General features: G+C 40.0%; 1 protein-coding gene across 1 annotated transcript; it reads right to left on the bottom strand.

Moving 5' to 3' along the window:
* Positions 1–1,771: 1,771 nt before the first annotated feature.
* Positions 1,772–21,636, bottom strand: LOC137944695 (signal recognition particle 14 kDa protein). The gene is made up of 4 exons (XM_068790417.1): positions 21,528–21,636; positions 20,978–21,071; positions 20,779–20,888; positions 1,772–2,310 (listed from the first exon to the last, which is right to left on the bottom strand). The coding sequence occupies exons 1-4, from the start codon at positions 21,528–21,530 to the stop codon at positions 2,146–2,148; spliced, it is 372 nt and encodes a 123-aa protein (XP_068646518.1). The 5' UTR covers positions 21,531–21,636; the 3' UTR covers positions 1,772–2,145.
* Positions 21,637–22,439: the final 803 nt, after the last annotated feature.

Genomic DNA, 22,439 nt, shown 5'->3' on the forward strand with positions numbered 1-22,439 from the left:
CTACGTGGTAGAGCTCTATATGACTTCACATACACTATGAACCATACCTCGATAGCGATGGGGGTCTGGTTTGGATGGCTAATGGACACCAGTGAAGGCGACCCAGCCTAATTTGAACCGGACTCAACCCACCCTCCATTTCCCAACATACTCTTACTCAATCTCTCTACATACCCTAAACCCTACACACTACACACTACACCTTAAACCCTAGCCCCAAACCTGACACTGCTAAACCCCTTGAAAACCCCAAATCCTGAACCCCTAAACCCTAATTTCGATTAACCCTAACCCTAATTCCAAAAAGTGCACCCTAATAAATCTAAACCCTAAAAACTTTGAGCCCCAAACCCTAACCCCTTGAAAATGCCAAACCCTAAACCCTAATTTCTATTAACCCTAACCTTAATTCCAGAAAGTACACCTACTAAACCTAAACCCTAAACCCTATGCCCCAAACCTGAAATTAAACCCTAAACCCTAATTTCTATTAATCCTAACCCTAATTCCAGATAGTACTCCCTAATAACCTAAACCCTAAAAACCCTAAGCGCCAAACCCAAAATTAAACTCTAAATCCTAACCCCTTGAAAACCCCAAACCCTAAACCCCTAAACCTTAATTCTATTAACCCTATCCCTAATTCCAGAAAGGACACCCTAATTCGAGAAAGTACACCCTAATAAACCAGTAAATATAAACCTTAACACTAAAAATACCACTCACCATACCCTATACACCATAAACCCTAATCCAAAACCCAAAATTATACTCTACACACAAAATTAAACCCTAAACAACATAAACCCTAACCCTAAATCCCAAAATTATACAACAATTAAACAATCAATACAGATATTGCACATAGAAATTGAATAAAAGGAAATACAACAATAAATTAAACTAAAAAAAATTAGGGTTTAAGGTTACCTTCTAAAATTTGGGGAAAATCAAAACCTGATGAGGAATCGAAGCCGAATGGGAAAACTTGAGGGCAATCAAAATAGAATCAAAAAATCGACTCCGAAACTAGGAAAATGAAGGAAACCGAAACCGAAATGGAAAAATCGAAGGAAATTGGGAAAAAAATTTTGGGGAAAAGAAAATGAGAAGTGAGAGAAGGGGGAAAAAGAGTAGAGGCTAGAGGGGAGGAATGTCAGAGACGACGTAGAGGGGAGGAAGGTCGAAGAGGGAGAGGTAACGCTGTTGTGGGCCGAAATCGAGAGGGAGATGAGAGAGGAAAAAGAAAGCCACCGAGAGCGAGAGCGAGAGGGAGATGAGAGAGGAAAAAGAAAGTCACCAAGAGCAAGAGGGAGAGGGAGAGAGAGAGGGAGAAGGAGATGGGAGGCCAAAAGGGAGAAGCGAGAGAGTGCGAGTGCGAGAGGGAGAAAGGAGAGCAAAGAGGGAGCGGGAACCAGAGGGAGAAGAGAAAATGAAGAATGAAAGAAGTGTTACGAGAAAATTTTCGGGCCCAACGAGTTCAAGTGGATGAACCAAGATTTCGGTGGAAATCCTGATTCACCCACTTCATTTAGGAGCGGGTGCAAGTGAATGAACCATATAATATTTTCAGTTGAACTTAAACCTGTAGTGTGCACTTAACCCCCCTTAAAGTTTAGCACAAGAACGGCAGTTAATTTGTCATTGCAGCAAAATCATAGCAAGATTTTGTTCCCTGAAGCACACTCAAAAACATCAAGCGTCCAGAAAATACATTTGAGAACATAAACTTGAAGCATTACCAATTTTACCAATGACACTGCTGAATCAATTCAAACAAAAACCTGCACAGTTAAGAAATGCCAAAGCACCAAAAAAAATTCTTAGTTGATTATACATGCATATGACACCTCTTTTCCCATGAGACTTGAACCTAAGACCTGATACTAGAGATCTCCCATGTAACCATTAAATCAAAATACCCAATCCACACATAAATAAATAAAAAATAGTCTAACCAAAATACCACATATGATTCTGCAAAATCGTATATTCACAATGCTCTCACTGCATTTGAACCACCGTTCAAAGAATTACAACTCTTAAGAGCTTCTAGCAGCTTGCATTTCCCAGTAAATCCAACGGAATCCTACACCTGAATCCTCAACTACCAAAAATAAGGAAAAACGAAATGAACAACAAGCACTATGACTTCGTTGTGTTTGCCTTCTTCACATCCCCCAGCTGCTTCTTATCCCCTTCTGCAGTCTTCTTCTTGTCTTTTCTCTCCCTCTTTTTTAGAGCGTGCGTATGAGCTCTAAGAATTGTTGCATAAGATGCCTGAAACCGTAGATGCTCCTTCGCAGAAAGCTGAACAATGCAAGCACACAAAAAGAAGAATTAAAACCTTGAATAATTGAGTACGGACAGAGACCTGATTTCTATTCATGCAACAATTGCTTTAACCAACATGCAGATAAAATATATCCAAGACAGAAAAGAAAACTCAATAAGAAAACCACAACTGCAGTGAAATGAGCTCCTACTCACTATTTTACCGCATATATTTTAGGGGGAAATGGGCACCTCCATGTTCTTCTGTTCAAGATAGACCCTTTCCTTCTAAAATGACTTGCTGTAGTCCCAACTAATAAGCTCAAGATCTTCCAAGTCTTAACAATTGTTCAACCATTCACCGATTAATAACCCCTCTTACCTAGACAACTAACTTGAAACACATAATGTACATATAGACCACAATATTGTAGGGCTTCTTACCAACCCAAACTTTCCTTACATCCAGGACCAAACAAATAACCCAACCCAAGGCATTGAATATACTCAAGGCATATAAATAAAACAAAACCATGCTTAGATTTGCTCCAGTACCTCATAAAGTTTGGTCTGGGCCCATTGTGGAATAACTAGCAGAATTTAGGTGGCAATTTCCGCCAGAAATAAACCCAGGGCCACCATTCACACACTAACAGCCCTTTAATGCCAACTGGCCTAAGATATGGAGCAAACAAACACGCCAGAAAACTATAGGCCCTGACCAAAAACAGATTCCATCAGATTGGACTAATAAACTGGACTTAATTTATGCAGCCCAATGTTAGAAACATAGTACTATGAGAGAGATATCCAAAACTTAGGCCCACATTTGGAAATTACCCGAACAATAAATTAGATGCATTATGTAAACATGAGCAGTTTTAACTTTCCTTATAGCATTTATTGGTTGATTCCATACTACTGGCATGTATCATCAACTTTAACGGGAGAGAAAAACATCTAGCATTACCCAGCCTAAATTATTCTTTCCAACATGTATAGCCACTGAAATTCAAAACAGGTAGAATGAAACAATATACTTTGAATAAGAAATTTCCGTACCACATTTCTTGTCAAACTCTCCCTAAGAAAAGGTCATTTAACAATAAACCACAAAGTGAAGCCTCACACACTGTTACAGAACACCACCATCATCTTTCATTTAAAACCCAATACCCAGCCTCAAACTTTTAGAGTTGACTAAGTTATCAATAAAGAGAAGATCCTCTAACCAGACTCTTTCTCTCAACGTGAGACCTCCCTTTCTCCCTCTTTTCTTAGCTTTTCTTTTCCTCCACTGTCTTCTTCTTCCAAAATTCTTTATTTTTCTTCATTTTACACGGTATCAGAGCAATCAATCTGATTGATGTAGGTTTTTAAGAAAGAATCCTCATCCCCTCAAGCCAACAAGTTTCCCAAGAAGGGTAATTTCACAAAATTGCTGCTGATTGAAGGTAAAGGTCCAACTTTTTTCCATTTATTTGTGTCATAACCCTAGGATTGATGGCTGTGCTGTCAATTGAACAATTTTATGTGATATTGTGCCCCTTAGGGGTTGTTAGGGTTTTTTTACACTCTTTGTGCCAGTGCACCCTTCATAGACCTGTGTCTGCCTGCATCATAAGCATCATGTCTGCCATCAATCCAAGTTAACTACTTGGGACGCTGTTTTTTGTTGATTGGTGTAGTGTTAGTGAAACTATACCAATTGGAGTTTTCTATGAGTTTTTTTTATCTTGGTGCATCTGAATTATATTTCAGCGAGTGTTGTGGAGTTGTTTGTTGGAAATTGATTAATGGCAGACTCCGGTGAACTAGTAACACTATCAAGAGGCTCAAGAAGTTCATAGTCCAAGGAGTCACACACTACTTAGATAGCCTCTACCAAACTGAATGGAAGAAGCTATATTAATTGGTCCAGATCAGCTCAAATGTTACTTAAGGCCAAAAGAAAGCAGAAATACATAAGAGAGAATCCCCTGGTCCTCCTAATGAGGACTGGGAAGTTCAAGATAGTCAAGTCATGACTTAGCTAATCAATAGCATGGACAAAAATCTAAGTGAACAAATGAGCCGTAATACCTCAAAAGAAATATGGACATATTGAAGGCGGTTTGCTCCCAAGAAACAAATTTGCCAAGAACATATGAGCTTTATGCAAAATTCTTTGGTATGACCAAGGATGATCAAAGTGTAACTCAATAATTAACATACAGACACTGGCTGATAATGGTGATCATACATTGGAGAGAGTATATAATAGAGTTCTTCAGGCTGAAGGAGCCATGAAAAATGGTAAAACTCCAGCTGGTTCTGATGTTGCCATTAATATTAATAGATCTGAATCGTCTAGAAGTTGACGAGGAGGATTTGGGAGTAGAGGCCATGGGAGTGACAATGGAGGTGAAGGTAGAGGTTGTATAGATAGAAAGGGTGTGCATTGTGGTAGATCCAATCATTTCTCAGACAAGTGTAAGGATAAATTTGGAAACCCTGTCTGGGTTAATTTTAATGTTTCTATAGAGAGTGGAGAAGTGACTAATAGTGAAATTGGATCTTCAGGGAGTACCCAGGATACATTACAAAAAATATTACAGCAATTGGGTCAGCTAGCATGACAAATAGTGAAATTATTCTAGCTTCTCAGGCACAATCAAATCCTCCAACTACTAATACCACAATAGCAAGTTCAAGTATATCTACACTTCATGTTTCTTCTGCATCCTCTTAGGTAATAGACTCTGGTACCTCCAGCCATATGTCATGTATGTCTTATATTTTTTCAAATGTGTCACCATATTCATTTCATAAATCAATTACATTGGCTGAAGTTTCTACTTGTTGTAAAGGGGATGTTCACCCTTCATCTGGTATTTCCTTCATGTCTATGTTGTATGTTCAAATTTTCCTATCGACTTACTGCCAATTAGCAAACTCACTCAATCACTTAATTGTTCCATCACATTTTTTCCCTCTCAATGTGTGTTTCAGGACTTGCAGGCGAGGAAATAGATTAGTTTGGGGTATGAGAGAGATGGGCTGTACTATCTTGATGTTGTCCTGAAGAGAAGTCAATTGCATTAAATGTTGCATTTTCACCTTAAATATGGCATTTGCGGTTGGGTCATCCATTAATATTTTAGCTCTGTCAATTTCTTCCTACTATTCCTTTTGATACTTCTTTTGATGGCCTGTCATGTCAACTAGGGAAGCACCACCACAGTTCATTTCCTCTAAGTAGTCAATAGAATCAATGTCTTATTTCTTCAGTATATTCAGATGTATGGGGTCTATGTCAGCTTCCTAGTTCTTTTGGTTACTAGTATTTTTTAACTTTTATAAATGATTATAGTCGAGTGACTTGGATATACCTCCTTCAGGAGAAAATAGAAGTATTTGATGTATTTCTCAAATTATATGCTGAAATAAAAACACATTTTGGTGCTTTTATTCATTTTTGTTCAGATAATGGATCAAATTATTTGAACAAAAAACAATTGGTCCAACTTAAGTCTGGACCAATTTGATGCACATTATTCATGACTTCTAGGGCATTTTAGTATGCCATAGAGCTCCCTCAATAGGATTATTGTCAAGGTGATAACCACAAATATGAGAGTACAAGTAAGGCACAGTATAAGATTCAAATGGGTCCCACTTCCAAATCATTGTGTCATCTCCCCATCCACAAATACGGGTGGCATCAAGGACTGAAAGAAGTCTCATAAGTTTCAGAGCCTTCAACATTCAACACCCCCCCCCCCCACCACCACACACACACACACACAAAGAATTTTCTCCCAATGCCCTAATAATGTTAGCTACAGCCGTCAAGCAAGGGATAAAGGAAAAATAAGAGATAGGAAAGGCTGCGAATGTAGATTTTTTTTCCTCGCCTCCATCCATGCTCATCTTCAGCTGCTTCTTCACAGCCAACATCATGCACCATAAGGCATAGTCCGACTTACAATCGTCTTGTGCCTTCATGCTTTTTGGCATACACCCATCACATAGTCACACTCTAATCTCAAATCAAACTATCAAGTTCAAGTTACTAATGCTAAAACAATTCCAAAACAAACAGGTTAAATGAGATCTTAGTGAGAAAAACATGAATGAGGCATGTCACCATCCACATGCATCAATCACTAAACCATTGGATTAATCCAACAAAAGAAAGAGAAAGAAAAATGACAACAACAGAACTATTAAACTATTAAAAGAAGACAGAAGTACAAATCAAACCTAGGAAAGAGGGCCTTCCTCCAGAACAAGGTGTAGGAATGAAATGCCCGCCTTAGCCTGAATGTCTGCCAAATGATTGGCAGAACAAGGAATGTGCTTCCAAGTACAATTCAAAAGGGAAATTAAATTCAAATTTCTGAGTACATGTCCCAGTGACGCCACGGAGGTCTGATAGAGTTTGCACACCAGTTAATAACAACCTTTGAGTTCATTTCAAAAATAAAAAATAAATAACAACCTTTGAGTCGCCTTTGATGCAGAGTGAGCTCGTGAGCCGACTAGAAAAAATTTGAATTCCGTTCAACATGCCCAAGAGTTATGCTATTGTGGAGTCGGAGATACCAAGAGGGCCCGCAAAAGAGAAGAGGTAATTACCATTTGCATCATGGATAACTCCTCCATATCCCGCAGGGCCAGGGCAACCAAGAGCGCTCCCATCGAAGTTAAGCTTGAAGTGGCCCGATGGTGGAGGGCCCAGATAGCCTTGATCGGGGGGCGAGAGGGTTGTCTAACAATTTCCTCTATAACAAAACCCAAAATCTTTTGTTGAATAGGAAAACGTCCATAGAGAAAAATGGAAAGAAAAGGTAACGGATTATAAGGTTCAGTAATAGACCTCCTTAGTCATGGTATCAAAGGAATAGAGTCTTGATAATGAACCTCTGAAGCACTCCTTTCTTTTTTTTAACATAGTAACCTTCCAGAGAAAGGGATTTCAGGATTTGGTACCAACTGAAAGTCAAGGTTTGATTTTTCTTGTTTCTTTTCGTGCCATAACCCTAGGGTTGATGGTTCATGCTGCCTGTTGAGCAATTTTATGCCTAATTAGTGCCTCAAGAGGGTTGTAACTTGGGACTATCCAATCAGAAGTCGCACAACGTCCTAACCCTATGCTTGATGTCTGCGACATCTTCAGCGACATCTTTAGCGAGGCTGACGTCAGACAATTTCTTGCTGTTTTTTATTGCTTAAGACTGTAATTAATCTTGTTGAAAGTGTTATTGATGCAGGATGAGGCATGATTTTAATTATCATATCTGAATGTCGATTAATTGCTGGAATTAGAAAGAGAAAGAAAGAAAATGGAGAGGAAGAAAAGAGAATTTGGAATGAAAAATGGGAGAATTGAGAAGAATAATTTAAAAGAAGAAGAATAGAGAAGAAAGAAGAAGAAGGAGAAGAAGAAGAAGAAAGGGGAGGGGGAAAGGGAGAGACCATAAATAGGGAGATTTTATTAATTCATTTTCTATGCTACTTTCAACATCCTGTTATAGCCTATAAATAACAAAAATTAAAATTTAAAATTCAAAATAGATAAGATCAATATCTAATCAAATCCAATATAATCAGGAAAGATAAACTAAAAATAAAATTAAAATTTTAAATTCAAAATAGATAAGGTCATCTGAACAAATCCAATAAAATCAAGAAAGATAAACTACAATAAAATAAAATAAAAATAATTTCAACCATAATTGGTGGATCACTGGGGCCCAATGCGTATACTGGTATCCCCACCAGTTATGCATATTACTGGTTGAAGTTCGAGTTTTTTGTCAAAGCCCTAATTGTTGAGGTGGGACACACATAGCCTGCATAGACATCAAAACGTGTTGACTATAACCTTTGACTATGTTGATTGTCTTTAAGGATAATTTTTGTGAGATAATAACTCCCACAAGAAAATTTGGAAGTTCTAAAGTGAAAATAACTATCCTGATCACTACAGAGAAGTTAAATGGTCAGAATTACCTCAGTTGGTCTAGTAAAAATATATCTATCTAAAAGATAAACAAAAGTCAGTTTATTAGAGATGATTCACCAGTTCCTATTACAGATTACTGGGTAGTTGAAGATAGCCAGGTCATGACCTGGTTACTTACTAGTATGGACTCCAAATTGAGGAGTCAGATCATGAAGTAAAAGACAACTAAGGAAATGTGAGTGTCTTTGGAAGCCTTGTATGTGCAGAAAAGCAATTTGTCTAGGATGTATGAATTATATGCTAAACTATTTAGTCTTAAGAGAGGTGAAAGAACAATGACTGATTACTACAATGAGTTGCAGGTATTTTGTAGGAAATTAGCATTTTTCATTTTTTCACCATATATGAAAAGGAGCTTCGGAAACAACAAAGGCAGATACATTTCGCTAAGTTTTTGGATGGCTTGGGACCAGAATTTGACGCAGTTCGAGCTTACTTACAAGCCTCTATGACGTTTCGTCACTCTTTAAGCCTTTAACAGAGTTAACGTGCAGAGACAGCAGCTACATCCAAGGATAATAAAGAAGCTAAAGGTGTAGATGCAGCTGCACTTAACTCTCAAGGACACTCAAAATTTGTATGAGGTCATCGTGGAAGTGGTAGAGGCAGCGGCCGTGATGGCTGTAATAGAGAGAGAAGTCATAGTGATAGTAAGAGTGATAGAAGGTGCTCACTGTGGACGCACAAACCATTTTGCAGATAAGTGCTAGAACTAGGTTCGGTAAGCCAGCATGTGCCAACTCTTCTATTTAGGATAGTACTGAGACCTCTTCCAGTCGAGCAACGGTATATAACCTGGTGCCCCTAATGAGTTGCAGGAGCTTGCCCAGCACATTGCTCAGTTGACTTTAGCGTCCTCCTCCTCGACATCTATAGCTCAGTATACACATCCTACAGCCACTCTTGCCAATTCAAGTACGTCCATTTTACACCTGAGTCATGGGTATTCATGGGTTATTGATTTAGGTGTTTCATACCATATGTCAGGTATGTCATCCTTATTCACCGATTTTAGTTAATTTTTTATTCTTTAATATGTTACCCTTGTTGATGGGTCTGTCTCTTTTGTTCATAGGTCTAGTCAACTCACAAAGTCCATGCATTGCTCAGTGTCTTTCTATCCTACTCATTGGGTATTTCATGATATCACGATGAGGAGGTATGCACGGGAAAGAGGAGGATTATATCACCTAGAAGGCTTCCCACAACAAATTTTATATGTTCTACAAGCTATAGTTTCACCCTTCCTGTGGCATTCACGACTAGGACATCCTTCTCCAACAAAGTTGGTTCAACTAGTTCCTAAATTGTCATCCAGTTTATCATTTCAGTACGAGTCATGTCAACTGGGAAAGCATCATCAAATTTCATTTCCTTAAGTCAAACAAAAAATAATAGTTTATTCAAGATAGTTCATTCCGATGTATGGGGACCTTGTCCTGTTTCTAGTGTTTTTGTTTCTAAGTATATTGTTTTGCTTATGGACGATTTCAGTCGTAATACTTTGGTGTATCTCTTATTGGAGAAATCACAAGTGTTCAATGAATTTCAGAATTTCTATAATGAAATAAAAACCCAATTTGATGCATCTCTTTGTATTTTTCATACTGATAAAGGGTTGGCATTTATGAATCAAAATTTTGATATCTTCTATCATACTCGTGAGATAATTCATCAATCTTCATGTGTATTTACTCCACAACAAACCGGAATGCCTGAGAGAAAAAATTGTCCTCTTCTAGAAGTTGCGTAGACAATGTTAATCCATATGCATGTTCCCAAGTCGTATTGGGGTAATGTTGTAATTACTACCTGCTTTCTTATAAACAGGACGCATTTTTCAGTACTTGTAGGAAAAATTCTTCTCCAAATACTAAATCCAACAGCTACACTATTTTCCCTCTATCCTTGTACTTTGGATGTGTATGTTTGGTTCCTCTACTGATAAATTGTCTCCTCGCACACTCAAGTGTGTGTTTCTAAGTCATTCTTTTACACAGAAGGGACACAAATATTTTTGCCCTTCATTTAACAAAACATTTGTATCTACTAATGTGACATTCTTTGAGGATGTTCCTTTTTTCTCTGCCTCCCACAAAGAATCTATCTCTTGAAGATACAGGTACAATTGCTCCTACTCCAGTGAAAAATGTTCCTAGCCAAACACCATCTATTATTTCACCAAAGCCATTACCAGTATAGCAAAGGAAAATTGGTCGAACACCCATCAATGTTTCCTCTTTCTCGCCTATACCAAGATCCTCTTCGTCTACAACTTCTGAGGTAAGTAATCTAGACTTTCCCATTGCTCTTTGTAAGGGTGCACGCATGTCCACTAGATATTTGTTAACTCATTATGTGTCTTTCAATTCTTTGTCAAGTCATTACAAAGAATTTGCTATTTCGTTGTCTTCCTGCACCATTCTTTCTTCAGTGCAAGATGTCATGTTGTCTCCTTAGTGGTATCAAAGCCCAGGTTGTGTGTGCAAGCTGTTGATTTTCAGGACTCCATGGATTTAGCTCATAGAGAAAAAGAGAAAGGGACTCATTGAGAGAAAACAAGAGGAAGAAGAGGTTATGAACTTGATTTCCTAACCCTCCCCCTGAAGCTCTATTTATAGATTAATGAAACTACTGTATTACAATAAGACCCTCGAACTTAGAGTTTAGGGTGTAGGGTTTTAACCCTGGAACTTTAACTTAATTACATCAATGTCAGCTCTATGAGATGACCCTTTATTTAACATTTTGCCATCATTGTATGTGCCTGTGGACCTTCCCCTTGATCTATGGGCCTTGAGCCTATCTTCCACATCTCTTGGATGTGTGGGTCTTCCTTGGTCTTATGGGCTTGGGCCCATCTTCTAACACACTTGGATATGTGGGCCTTCCTTGGTCGTGTGGGTTTGGGCCCAATCTTCCAACACTCCCCCTCAAGTTGGGGGTGAGAGAACAGCATGAACTCCCAAGTTGCTGCAAATGATGTATAAAATCTTTTTATGTATAACGTGGCACATCTTCCAACACTCCCCCTCACGCTAGTGCTCTCGTTCATGAGACCCAGCTGGCATAAGAAAAGTGAGAGTAAAATCACTTCAAGTCGTATGACATTGCTCTTAAATCCAATCAAATAACTCATGTTGGATGTTCACCACACTCCTATATTTTGTAGGTAGTGTCACTCCTATTATTGTAGGTAGTGGGTCTATACGCTGTTCGGAAGTGTAATAAAGAAACTCCTCCATCACCGTGTCCCTCCACATGACAACGACTCTCAAATGGTAGGAGTAATAACTGCCAATTCATGGGGGTATAACTTAGAGTTAATAATAAACTCTTCCACCACGGTGAAATAACATAGATGTCCTTACGGGTAGTGGATGTAGTAATAAGCTCCTCCGTCTCGGTAATGTAACGTATATTGAGGCCACCTCTTCTTCAATAATAATATCTCATCCAATGAGTTATAATAGCAACAATTGTAATGGGCTTTAGCCCATATAACACGAACCAAAATAATCCTTGTAAAATTATCCAATGCAAATATCTATACCAAATAAAATGCTGACCAAGGAATAATCTGTCAATTCTTCAAAAATAATAATCTAGCCAGAGAAAAAATTTACTGAGTCACACCGAGTTAAATAATAGATCATATATCCGAGTCGTGGCAGAAATATGTATAAGCTTTGGTCCAGACACGTATACCGAAGCAGAAAATAAGTGGGCCAAGTTAGGTTGACCCGGACCTGAGTTGACCCAGACCAAGTTAACTCAGCAGAGCATAGGCTGAGCTAGGGTTGCTGGGTCACTGAGTTAACTCGGCCCAGTCTAGGTTGCAATCAGGCACTGAACCGGCGGGTTTAATTTTTCCTAACTTAGGAAAAATTTATCAACTCCTGTGGCCGAACACAGCTTCCGTCTTCCTCCCCGCAGTCGGCCGAACAAAGGGACAGCAGCTTGGAAGAACGAAAAATGCTATCTCCGGAAACAAGCATAAAAAATTAATCAGGCAACAGGGTCGTCTTCCCCGCGCGGCTCTGAACAGAGCGGCAGTCATCTTCTTCGGTAAGAAAACAGAACTACTGCAGTGGCATCGACACCATTCAATGATAAATTAATTGCAGTTGTGTTTGTAGCTGCTGTCAGAAACACCATGGGTGTCTGACGTCTCCAACCAGAACAAGTAGCTTATCAATTCAGCATGAACACTAACTAGCAGCGGAAACATCACATGAATCAGCAACAGCTTCTCATGCAAACTTCAATCCCAGCAGCCACACCAAGGTCACACCTCATCTAGAGATTACAACCACGTCAAATAGACAACAGAAGCATGGTGATAAGTAGCTGCTGCACATGCCAAGTGTAGATAGGGGCAGTCATTATACAAGGATGCCAGCAGAGTTGTCTTCCCGAAGATAATAAAACATGGGTATTTGCCGAAGTTTTTGGCTGGGGAAATAATCCAGTGAACTGAAGATCTTCAGCAGATAAATCAGATCAGCAATTTCCAAAGATAAGAGATCCGTTAGAATAACTCGGAAGAAACAGCAGAGTCGTCTTCCCCGCTTCCGAAATTTCAGCAGACTAAAATCAAAATCGGATTCAGTAAGCCAGGTAGCAGAGATATCGTGAGCTAAGCAATTTTTCGGAATTAAGCACCAAATGCCCGCTGGTGAAGCTCCCGAATAACACTGTCAGACAGAGGGTTATGAACCAGGAAGATCAAACTCGGAAATACGAGTAGCAATGGATATCTCAGCAAACTGGTGTGGCTCGGTTTCAACTGGCAGCAAAACAATTCAGCACTAGAATACAGAAACGGAAACTTTCCAAACAGGAAATTTCCGAAATCTGTTGTTAACCAGCAAAGAGCAGAGACTTCCGAAAACAGCAACGATAATCGAAAAAATTGTTACGATATCTTAAAATGTATATTAGATATAATTTATGTTCATAATTGTTGTATAATTTGGGTTATGTACATAGGGTTATTAAATTAGGCTTAATGGGTTAGGTGGCATTGTATTGGGCCCATGGGCCATTTTGTAACAGGAAAACCTAAAGCTTAAATACATAATAAAAGGGGGAAAAACCCCAACGGGAAGAATTTATCTTTCGTCTCTCGGGTTCGTTGTCTTCGCCAAGAAACCAGAGAGCTCAACGCTCTCTCTCGTTTGGTGGTTTGGACCGTTCTGTCAGTCCCGTGAGATAGTGGTGGTTTCGTCCACCACCGTAGGAGTTGTGAGCTCGCTGTGCCGTCAGCCTGTCTGATTCGTTGTCGGAAACAAACATTGACATGGTATTAGAACTGGATTCGTCCGAAGAATGACAAAGCATCTCCATCCGAAGGTTTTCCGCCCGAAGTATCCCTGTCCGACGACTCTGATTTCGGCAGCGCTTTTGGGGGTTGTCGGAAAACACCGTCTGAGCTCGGAGAAGTCGTCGGAAAAGCTCCAACGGGTGGTTCCGTTGCCGGGAAGGGGGTTCTCGCCGGGAAAGGAGTTCTCGGGGGAAGGGGAAAAGAAAAGGTTCGTTTTTTTTTCCGCCCTCTGTTCACATATGATTAAGAGGAAAATTATTTGCATAAGGTCATTCTGAAATTTTCAGAAACTTTGGGGGCCGATTTGGAATTTCTGAAGGTTTTGGGGTAAATTTAGAATTTCTGATATTTTGGGGGCAGATCTGGAATTTCTGATATTTTGGGGCCAGATCTGGAATTTCTGAAGGTGTGAGGGTATAGTTGGAATTTCTGAAGGTGTGGGGGTATATTTCGAATTTCTGATAGTTTGGGGGCAGATCTTGAATTTCTGAAGGTGTGGGGATCTATTTGGAATTTCCGAGTAGTGGGGGTATATTTGAAATTTCTGATATTGCGGGGGTAGATCGGGAATTTTGTTGGATCCGATCTTATCATGTCAACAGACCAGTTAGATTTCTCTCCTATTCGGTTCACGGGCAAGAACTACGGTGCTTGGGAATTTCAGTTCCGGTTATTTGTTCAGGGAAAGGATTTATGGGGTCATATTGATGGGAGTGATCCGGCACCTGGCGATGATGACGCATTGTCAAAATGGATCATCTTGGATGCTAGAGTCATGACATGGATACTTGGATCCATTGAGCCTCATCTAGTCCTTAATCTAAGGCCCTACAAAACTGCAGTAGATATGTGGAATTACCTTCACAAGATTTATCGTTAAATCAACACGGCCCCTCGATTTCAAGTTGAATATGAAATGGCAAATTTCACGCAAGGCAACCGTTCCAATGAATAATATTTCTCGGGCTTCCAAAATCTATGGGCTGACTACACTGACATTGCTTATGAGGATGTCCCTGTTGCTGCTCTCTCTGTTGTGCAAGTCGTACATGAAACCAGTAAAAGGGATCAATTCTTGTTGAAGCTCCGTCAAGAATTTGAGATTGCTTGGTCACATCTGATGAAACGTCATCCAGTGCCATCACTGGATGCCTGTTTGAGTGAACTTCTCAGGGAGGAGCAGCGCATTGCTACTCAGGCTGGCATATAACATCGAGTCCAGGCTGATATCTCGGCTCCTGTAGCTTATGTAGCACAAGGAAGAAATAAGGGTCGGGACACGAGTTCTGTTCAGTGCTTCCACTGCAAGGCATATGGTCACTTTGCTCGAGAATGCCCCAAGAGGTCCTGTAGCTAATGCAAGAAGTTGGGTCATTTCATCGCAGTTTGTCCTACATGCCCTGAAAGGAGGAAGAATACAACTTATCATGCCTCCACTGGTACTACGAGTTCTGCAGCATTGCCGCCTGCCGTCCCAGTCACTACCATTCCAGTTCCTCCAGCACTTGCAAGTTCAACCACCCTCACTCCTGAAATGGTACAACAGATGATCATATCTGCTTTTTCTACTTTTGGTATCTCAGGTAAGCAGAAACTTTCTACTCAACCAAGGTATTTTGATTTCGGTGCCTCTAACCACATGACCAACAATGTTGTATCTCTTTCGAAAGTCAGAAAGTATGATGGCAACCTGTACATCAACACTGCTGATGACCACAGTCTGCCTATCAGTGTTGTTGGTGATCTCTCTCCATCTTTAGCTGATGTCTTTGTGTCTCCTGACCTATCGACAAACCTTTTGTCTGTTGTTCAATTGGTTGATAAAAACTGTAATGTTCAGTTTTCTCGCTCTGGCTGTGTTGTGCAGGATCAAGCTTCGGGGAAGGTGATCGCGAAGGGGCCTAAAGTGCGCAGGCTATTTCCACTTTAAATCTTTCAATCCACTGTTATTCCACATTCTCATGTACTTTCTTTTGCTTGTAATGTTGTTGGGTCTGGCACTAAGATGTGGCATAAACGTCTAGGCCACCCAAACTCAGTTGTACTTCGTACATTGTTTAAATCGAGTTTATTAGGCAATCAAGACTGCACTTCTCTTGATACTTATTTTGACTATTCATCATGTAAACTTGGCCAAAGTAAATTTCTACCATTTCCGCATCATGCCTCGCATGCCTCCCACTGCTTTGACCTTATTCATAGTGATGTCTAGGGAATTGCTTCTGCTGTCTCACATGCACAGATTAAGTGCTTTGTCACCTTTATTGATGACTTTAGTCGATTTACCTGGGTCTACTTTTTACGGGCTAAGTTTGAAGTTTTTGTCGTTTTTAAGAGGTTTCTTGCACTCATTGAAACACAATTCTCTACTCACCTTAAAGTACTCCGCTCTGACTCTGGAGGCGAGTACATGTTGGCGGAATTCCAGGAATTTCTTCAAAGCAAAGGCATTCTCTCTCAGCGTTCTTGTCCCTCGACACCACAACAACATGGTGTTGCTGAGCGAAAAAATCGTCACCTTCTTGATATGGTTTGCACCCTTCTCATTGAATCATCCGTTCCTCCTAGGTTTTGAAGCTCTCTCTACCTCCGTTCATTTAATCAACCGCCTGCCCTCGCCTATCTTGCATCATGTCTCTCCCTTTGTTAAATTATTTGGTTATTCTCCGTCCTACACTGATCTTCAGACGTTCGGTTGTGTTTGTTTTGTGCATCTACCTAATCATGAACACAGCCCAATCAGTTATGTGTGCATTTCTTGAGTATGTCGGTTCTCAAAAGGGCTATGTTTGCTATGATTCCTAGGCGCATCGAATCCGTGTTTCTTAGAATGTGGTCTTCTTTGAAAATCAATATTTCTTTCCATCTCAAGTTACTCTACCGCCTGCCACTCTGTCTAGTTTGGCAAGCTTTGATGAGCCTCACCCCACAGCATCGTTGCGCCCTCCTCATCCTGAGCTGGCGCTTGCTCTTCATCCTTCCTCTGCTCCTGCTCCCGCTCCCATCACTCTTCGCAGATCCACGCATCGTTCTTACCCTCCTGCCAAGTATAGTTTTCCCTCCCCTGTATCTCTGGTAGCTACTTTGTCTTCTATTTCCATTCCTTCTGGCTATAAACAGGTTATGGCACATGAGTGTTGGCAAAAGGCAATACAAACTGAACTACAAGCGCTAGAGGAGAATCACACCTGGGACATTGTGGCTTGCCCTCTTACTATTCGGCCTCTTGGGAGTAAATGGGTCTTCTCTGTCAAGCTGCGTTCAGATGGATCGTTGGATCGGTACAAAGACTGCCTTATGGCCCTGGGGAACAGGCAGGAATATGGGATTGATTATGAGGAAACTTTTGCACCAGTTGCCAAGATGACCACAGTCCGTACTATCTTATCCATTGCAGCATCTCAATCCTAGCCACTGCATCAGATGGATGTGAAGAATGCCTTTCTCCACGGTGATCTGCAGGAAGATGTCTACATAAAGCTTCCCTCAGGTATGTCTACATCCTCTCTTGATCATGTATGCAAACTACATCGTCCTTTGTATGGGCTTAAACAAGCCCCCGGGCTTGATTTGAGAAGTTTCGTGGAGCACTTATCCTCCACAAGCTTACCCAAAGTCAGTATGATTCATCTCTCTTCTATCATAAGTCTGCCGCAGGCATGGTCATTCTCTTGGTTTATGTGGATGACATCATCATTATTGGCACCGACTTTGGACTGATTACCACGCTTCAGAAGGTGTTGCATGCCACTTTTCATATGAAGGATCTTAGACAACTCACATACTTCTTAGGGTTGGAGGTACATCACACACCCAAAGGTATTTTCTTAAACCAACATAAGTATATTCAAGATCTTATTACTCTCGTTGGGTTGGAGGACACATCTTCGGTGGCTACCCCTATGGAGGTCAATGTCAAATATAGGAAAGATGAAGGGTCTCCTTGATGATCCGACTATCTATCGACAACTGGTCGGGAGTCTCATATACTTGACTACTACTCACCCAGACATCTCCTATGTTGTTCATCAGGTCAGTCAGTTTATGTCATCTCCTCGGCACCTTCATCTTGTGGCAGTTCGGCGCATCATCCGCTATCTGCGCGGCTCCCCTGCTCGTGGCTTATTCTTTCCTACAGGCTCCGTGCTACGTCTGGTTGCCTACAATGATGCTGATAGGGCAGGGTGCCCTGATACCCGCTACTCTACTACAGACTAGTGTATGTTTTTAGGGGATGCACTGATTTCTTGGAAATTTAAGAAACAAGACCGGGTGTCCAAGTCATCTACCGAGGTCGAGTATCGTGCTATGTCTACTACGTGTTCTGAAGTTATTTGGCTCCGCAGTCTTCTTGCTGAGCTCCAGTTTTTTTAGCCCTCATCTACACCGCTTCATGCAGATAATACAAGTGTTATCCAGATTGCGGCCAATCCGGTTTTCCATGAGCGCACCAAGCATATTGAGGTTGACTGTCACTCCATCCACGACACTTTGGAGCGCCAGGTAATATCTCTTCCGTACATTTCTTCGGATCTTCAAGTGACCGATGTCTTCACCAAAGCATTGTCTCAATGCCGACATAATTTTGTTGGTTGAAAAATTGTTGTTGGTTGACTCACCAGCATCAATTTGAGGGGGGATGTTACGATATCTTAAAATGTATATTAGATTTAATTTATGTTCATAATTTTTGTATAATTTGGGTTATGTACATAGGGTTATTAGATTAGGCTTAATGGGATGGGTGGCATTGTATTTGGCCCATGGGCCATTTTGTAACAGGAAAACCTAAAGCTTAAATACATAATGAAAGGGGGAAAAAACCCAACGGGAAGAATTTATCTTTTGTCTCTCATGTTTGTTGTCGTCGCCGAGAAACCAGAGAGTTCAACGCTCTCTCTCGTTTGGTGGTTTGGACTGTTTCGTCAATCCCGTGAGATAGTGGTGGTTTCGTCCACCACCGTAGGAGTTGTGAGCTCACTGTGCCGTCAGTCTGTCCGATTCATTGTAGGAAACAAACATTGACAAAAATCTCATTCTTAAAGAGATACGTATCTGCCGTTAATGAGGTGTCCAAGCAGCAAAACAAACTGAAACATCTGCTTCTAAAAAAAGCATTATCTGATTGGCAATGTACAACAATAGTAATACGATCTGTTGGATACAAAAGTGAGAGCAGAGAAACTCTAGACAACAGCAATGGCAGAAATGGCCACCTCCCTTCCAAAAATAACAGAAGACAAACGAAAAACGATCATCAACCTCCCTTCTAAAACTCCTCCGATGAAAAGTAGGAAAGCTCCAATAGGAAATGCGGACGAATATGCGAAAGCGATGCGGATTCGTATCATCAAATATACGGCCGGATGGCCGAAAACTAAAAAGGTAAAGAGGCACAACTCCAGGAAAGAGAAGACAACAATGACCATTAATAAACAAAAAAACATAGTAATGAAACGAGAAATCACAAAGAGCTGAGCAGCAGCAAAAGCAAAAGAAAAAAAAAACAACACTGTGTAAAACCATAATACGAGTCCTGAAAATCAATGCTCTGATACCATGTTGATTTTCAGGACTCCATGGATTTAGCTCATGGAAAAAAAGAGAAAGGGACTCATTGAGAGAAAACAAGAGGAAGAAGAGGTTATGGACTTGATTTCCTAACCCTCCCCCTGAAGCTCTATTTATAGATTATTGAAACTAATGTATTACAGTAATACCCCTGAACTTAGGGTTTAGGGTTTTAACCCTGGAACTTTAACTTAATTACATCAATGTCATCTCTATGAGATGACCCTTTATTTACCATCTTGCCATAATTGTATATGCTTGTGGGCCTTCTCCTTGATCTATGGGCCTTGAACCCATCTTCCACATCTCTTGGATATGTGGGTCTTCCTTGGTCTTATGGGCTTGGGCCCATCTTCCAACACACTTGGATATGTGGGTCTTCCTTGGTCGTGTGAGCTTGGGCCCTATCTTCCAACACAAGCCGAGGCCTTTGTGCTCCATGAGATAGGAGTTTGCATGTTATGGGCTCTATAAGGTAGAAGTTTAAGTGTTGTGGGCTCCATGAAGTAGGAGTTTGTGTGCCTCATTGAAGGAGTTAAAGAATAATCCCACATGAATTAGTGAGTACAAAGATCATGGATTTATTAGTTGAAAAAGAGGTGTCTTATCTTGGCTAGTCATTTTGGGATGGTATGTGGACCCAACTTCACATGATATCAAAGCACGTACTTATACGTGAACCTCCACCCAAATCATCCACATGTAGAGCTACAAAAGAGGACCTAAACGTGAACAGAAGTGTTAAAGAATAGCCTCACATGGATCGGTGAGGACAAAGATCTTGAATTTATTAGTTGAAAAGAGACTTCCTAATTTGGCTAATCATTTTGGGATGAGCCTTAGACTCAACTGCTCGCATCTCCAACCCATTATGCATAAAGCCTGGACGTGAGGGAGAGTGTAGAGTGGAAAAATTCTCACACTCAAAAATGGGAATAAAAGGTAATGGGTTATAATGTTGAGCAATAGGCCTCCAAAGTGGCTAGTCATTTTGGGATAGAGTCGAGCTCAACCTAAAATCACAACATCTTTATTAGATACTGCTTGCCCTTACAGCTCATAGTTCATGCATCCATCACATGACTTTCTTGATAAAAAAAGATCAATAAGTCCATATCTGCCTTGACATTATCTCAATTAAACTTATGTGATCCAACTGAAGTTGTGAAGTTGGCATATACCCTGCTCAGCATCTTTTTCTCTCACTTAATAATAGAAAGGAAAATGAAAAGTCAGGGCCAACAGAGAAAGAAACTATTGCAAGACCTTTTTCTTATAAGTACAATCTTTAGTTTTAACATTTCCTGTTTTCAAGCAATGAGAGAATGAAACATGACAAGACATAAAACATCTTTGCCCCAGGTTAAAGTCTCTATCCCAGGCATGCTCAAGGTACAAGAAGATGACATTTGCCTAAGACCGCAAAAAATCCACTCTCGAGTGACGTGATGGGCACAATGATTTTTTTTGTTTTGTTTTTGTTTTTTGAATAACAGTTGAAATATAAACAAGTAAAGAGGGGGTCCACACCGAACAATGTTCAAATATCAAACAAAAACTAGCCAGGGAATAGAGAAAGATAAAAGCGTGTCATTACCGAGGTGGAGATGGTCTTTGTACCATCAGTCGCACGAACCAAACATCTATATTCGATTTCAGACCCTTGAGTCTCCAATTTCTGCCTTGCAGCTTTACTCTTCAGTGAAGCTAAAGGAAAAGAATAACAAACTCATACCAGTAAGGCACCATATTTAAAATGAGTCAAGAAGAAAAGAGTTTCTAACACATGAGATTACATCGTTTTAGAGTGACCCAGACGGACCCCTTCTCCTGGCTACGCTCGTACATGTTTGTCAGCTCACTGAGAAATGGATCAGGTTGCAAGAGAACCTACAGAAATCATACCATAGCAAAGAGATAAGTTTACAGAATTGCCCAACAGGAAAAGCCAGCAGGGAAACGAAAATAGATTGCAAAAGATGGAAATGCTCAAAGTCATTCGAAATCTCCCTAACGCCCACACATGATTTAAAGAAACAAACCCAAATTTTAAGCAGCAAAATTACAGGGAGCAAGATCAGACACCAAACAAATATGAATGGATTGAAAATCTCGCTTGCTCGATCACGAACTCAGATATCAGCCAGATATCAAGCGAGTTCGAGATCGAAAAACAGTTTAACTTAGAGACACTGAAGCCCCCGACCAAGGCAAGTTTAGAAGGCAGAAAACAAAAAAGAAGGATCCACGAGCAAAATTAGACGCAAGCCGACCAGATAGGGACACAAAATTTAAAGGCAATTTAAAAACAGCAAATACAGAGGAAGATCAGTGGAAGCCGTTTACCATGTTTGCGAATTTCTTCTTCTCAATCGAGCCTCGTCGAGTCTGTAATGAAATACGTCCCAAATCGGGCGCCCCAGCCGGCGCGCTTCTGTTATGCTTCGAAAGCAATTGTTAGTCTTTGGGCTTTCTAGTTTAGTATAAGATTAAAGACTCTTGTACCTTGGGCTGCCTCAATGGAAGGTCGCCCGTCTCGTAAATCCGATACGTATCGGATAGTACGGTTACATCTCTGCCATGTCGGGTCGTATAATGCAATCTTGCAGGTTATGGTCCGATGCAAAAGAAATTCTAAAAAATATTTTTAAAGTGTTAAAATTTTAAATCAGTTCATTTGCTTTATATGCATATAGAGATTTAAAAAAAAAACACTTATACTATATATATATATATATATATATATATATGAGATACATCCATTTTGTAGCTTAGTGGCTAAGGTTGTGTTTGGAACACAGAAAGTGGAAAGAAAAGAAAACAGGACGAGAAGAGAGAAAAAATAAAAAATATTCTATGCACATAAAAAATGAGAGAGAAAATAGAAGAGAAATATAGTTTCTCTTGTTTGGATATATATAAAAAATAAAAATAAAATAAAATTAGTAATATTTTTAAATTTTGATGATTAAAGTTTTCTCACTTTTTTTTTCTCTCCAAATTCTCTCATTTTTGTGAGAGAATTTATTAAAGAGAGAAAGTGATTTTATCTCTTATTTCTTTTCTCTTAATGATTTTCTGCTGCAAAACAAAAAAGTACCTTTCTCTCCCCCATTATTTTCTTTTCTTTTCTATGGGTTCCAAACATGCCCTTAGAGCATACAAAACATAAGCCTTAGACTTTATGTTAGTCATTCATTTAACAATATTAATTTATTTAGAAATACTAAGTAATAATCTACTCAAATTTACAAACTT

Source organism: Aristolochia californica, unplaced genomic scaffold (genome assembly GCF_029961685.1).
Source record: "Aristolochia californica isolate CCGP_79_NKW_82.1479 unplaced genomic scaffold, dmAriCali1.0.hap1 SCAF_1, whole genome shotgun sequence".
NCBI classification, from domain to species: Eukaryota; Viridiplantae; Streptophyta; class Magnoliopsida; order Piperales; family Aristolochiaceae; genus Aristolochia; species Aristolochia californica.

Excerpts from the sequence above, each read along its gene's own strand:
- LOC137944695 (XM_068790417.1), bottom strand. Across the intron at positions 20,889-20,977 it reads CTGGGTCACTCTAAAACGAT|CTTCACTGAAGAGTAAAGCT; the intron begins GTAATCTCATGT and ends CTTTTCCTTTAG. Across the intron at positions 2,311-20,778 it reads CAAAGACCATCTCCACCTCG|CTTTCTGCGAAGGAGCATCT; the intron begins GTAATGACACGC and ends TGCATTGTTCAG.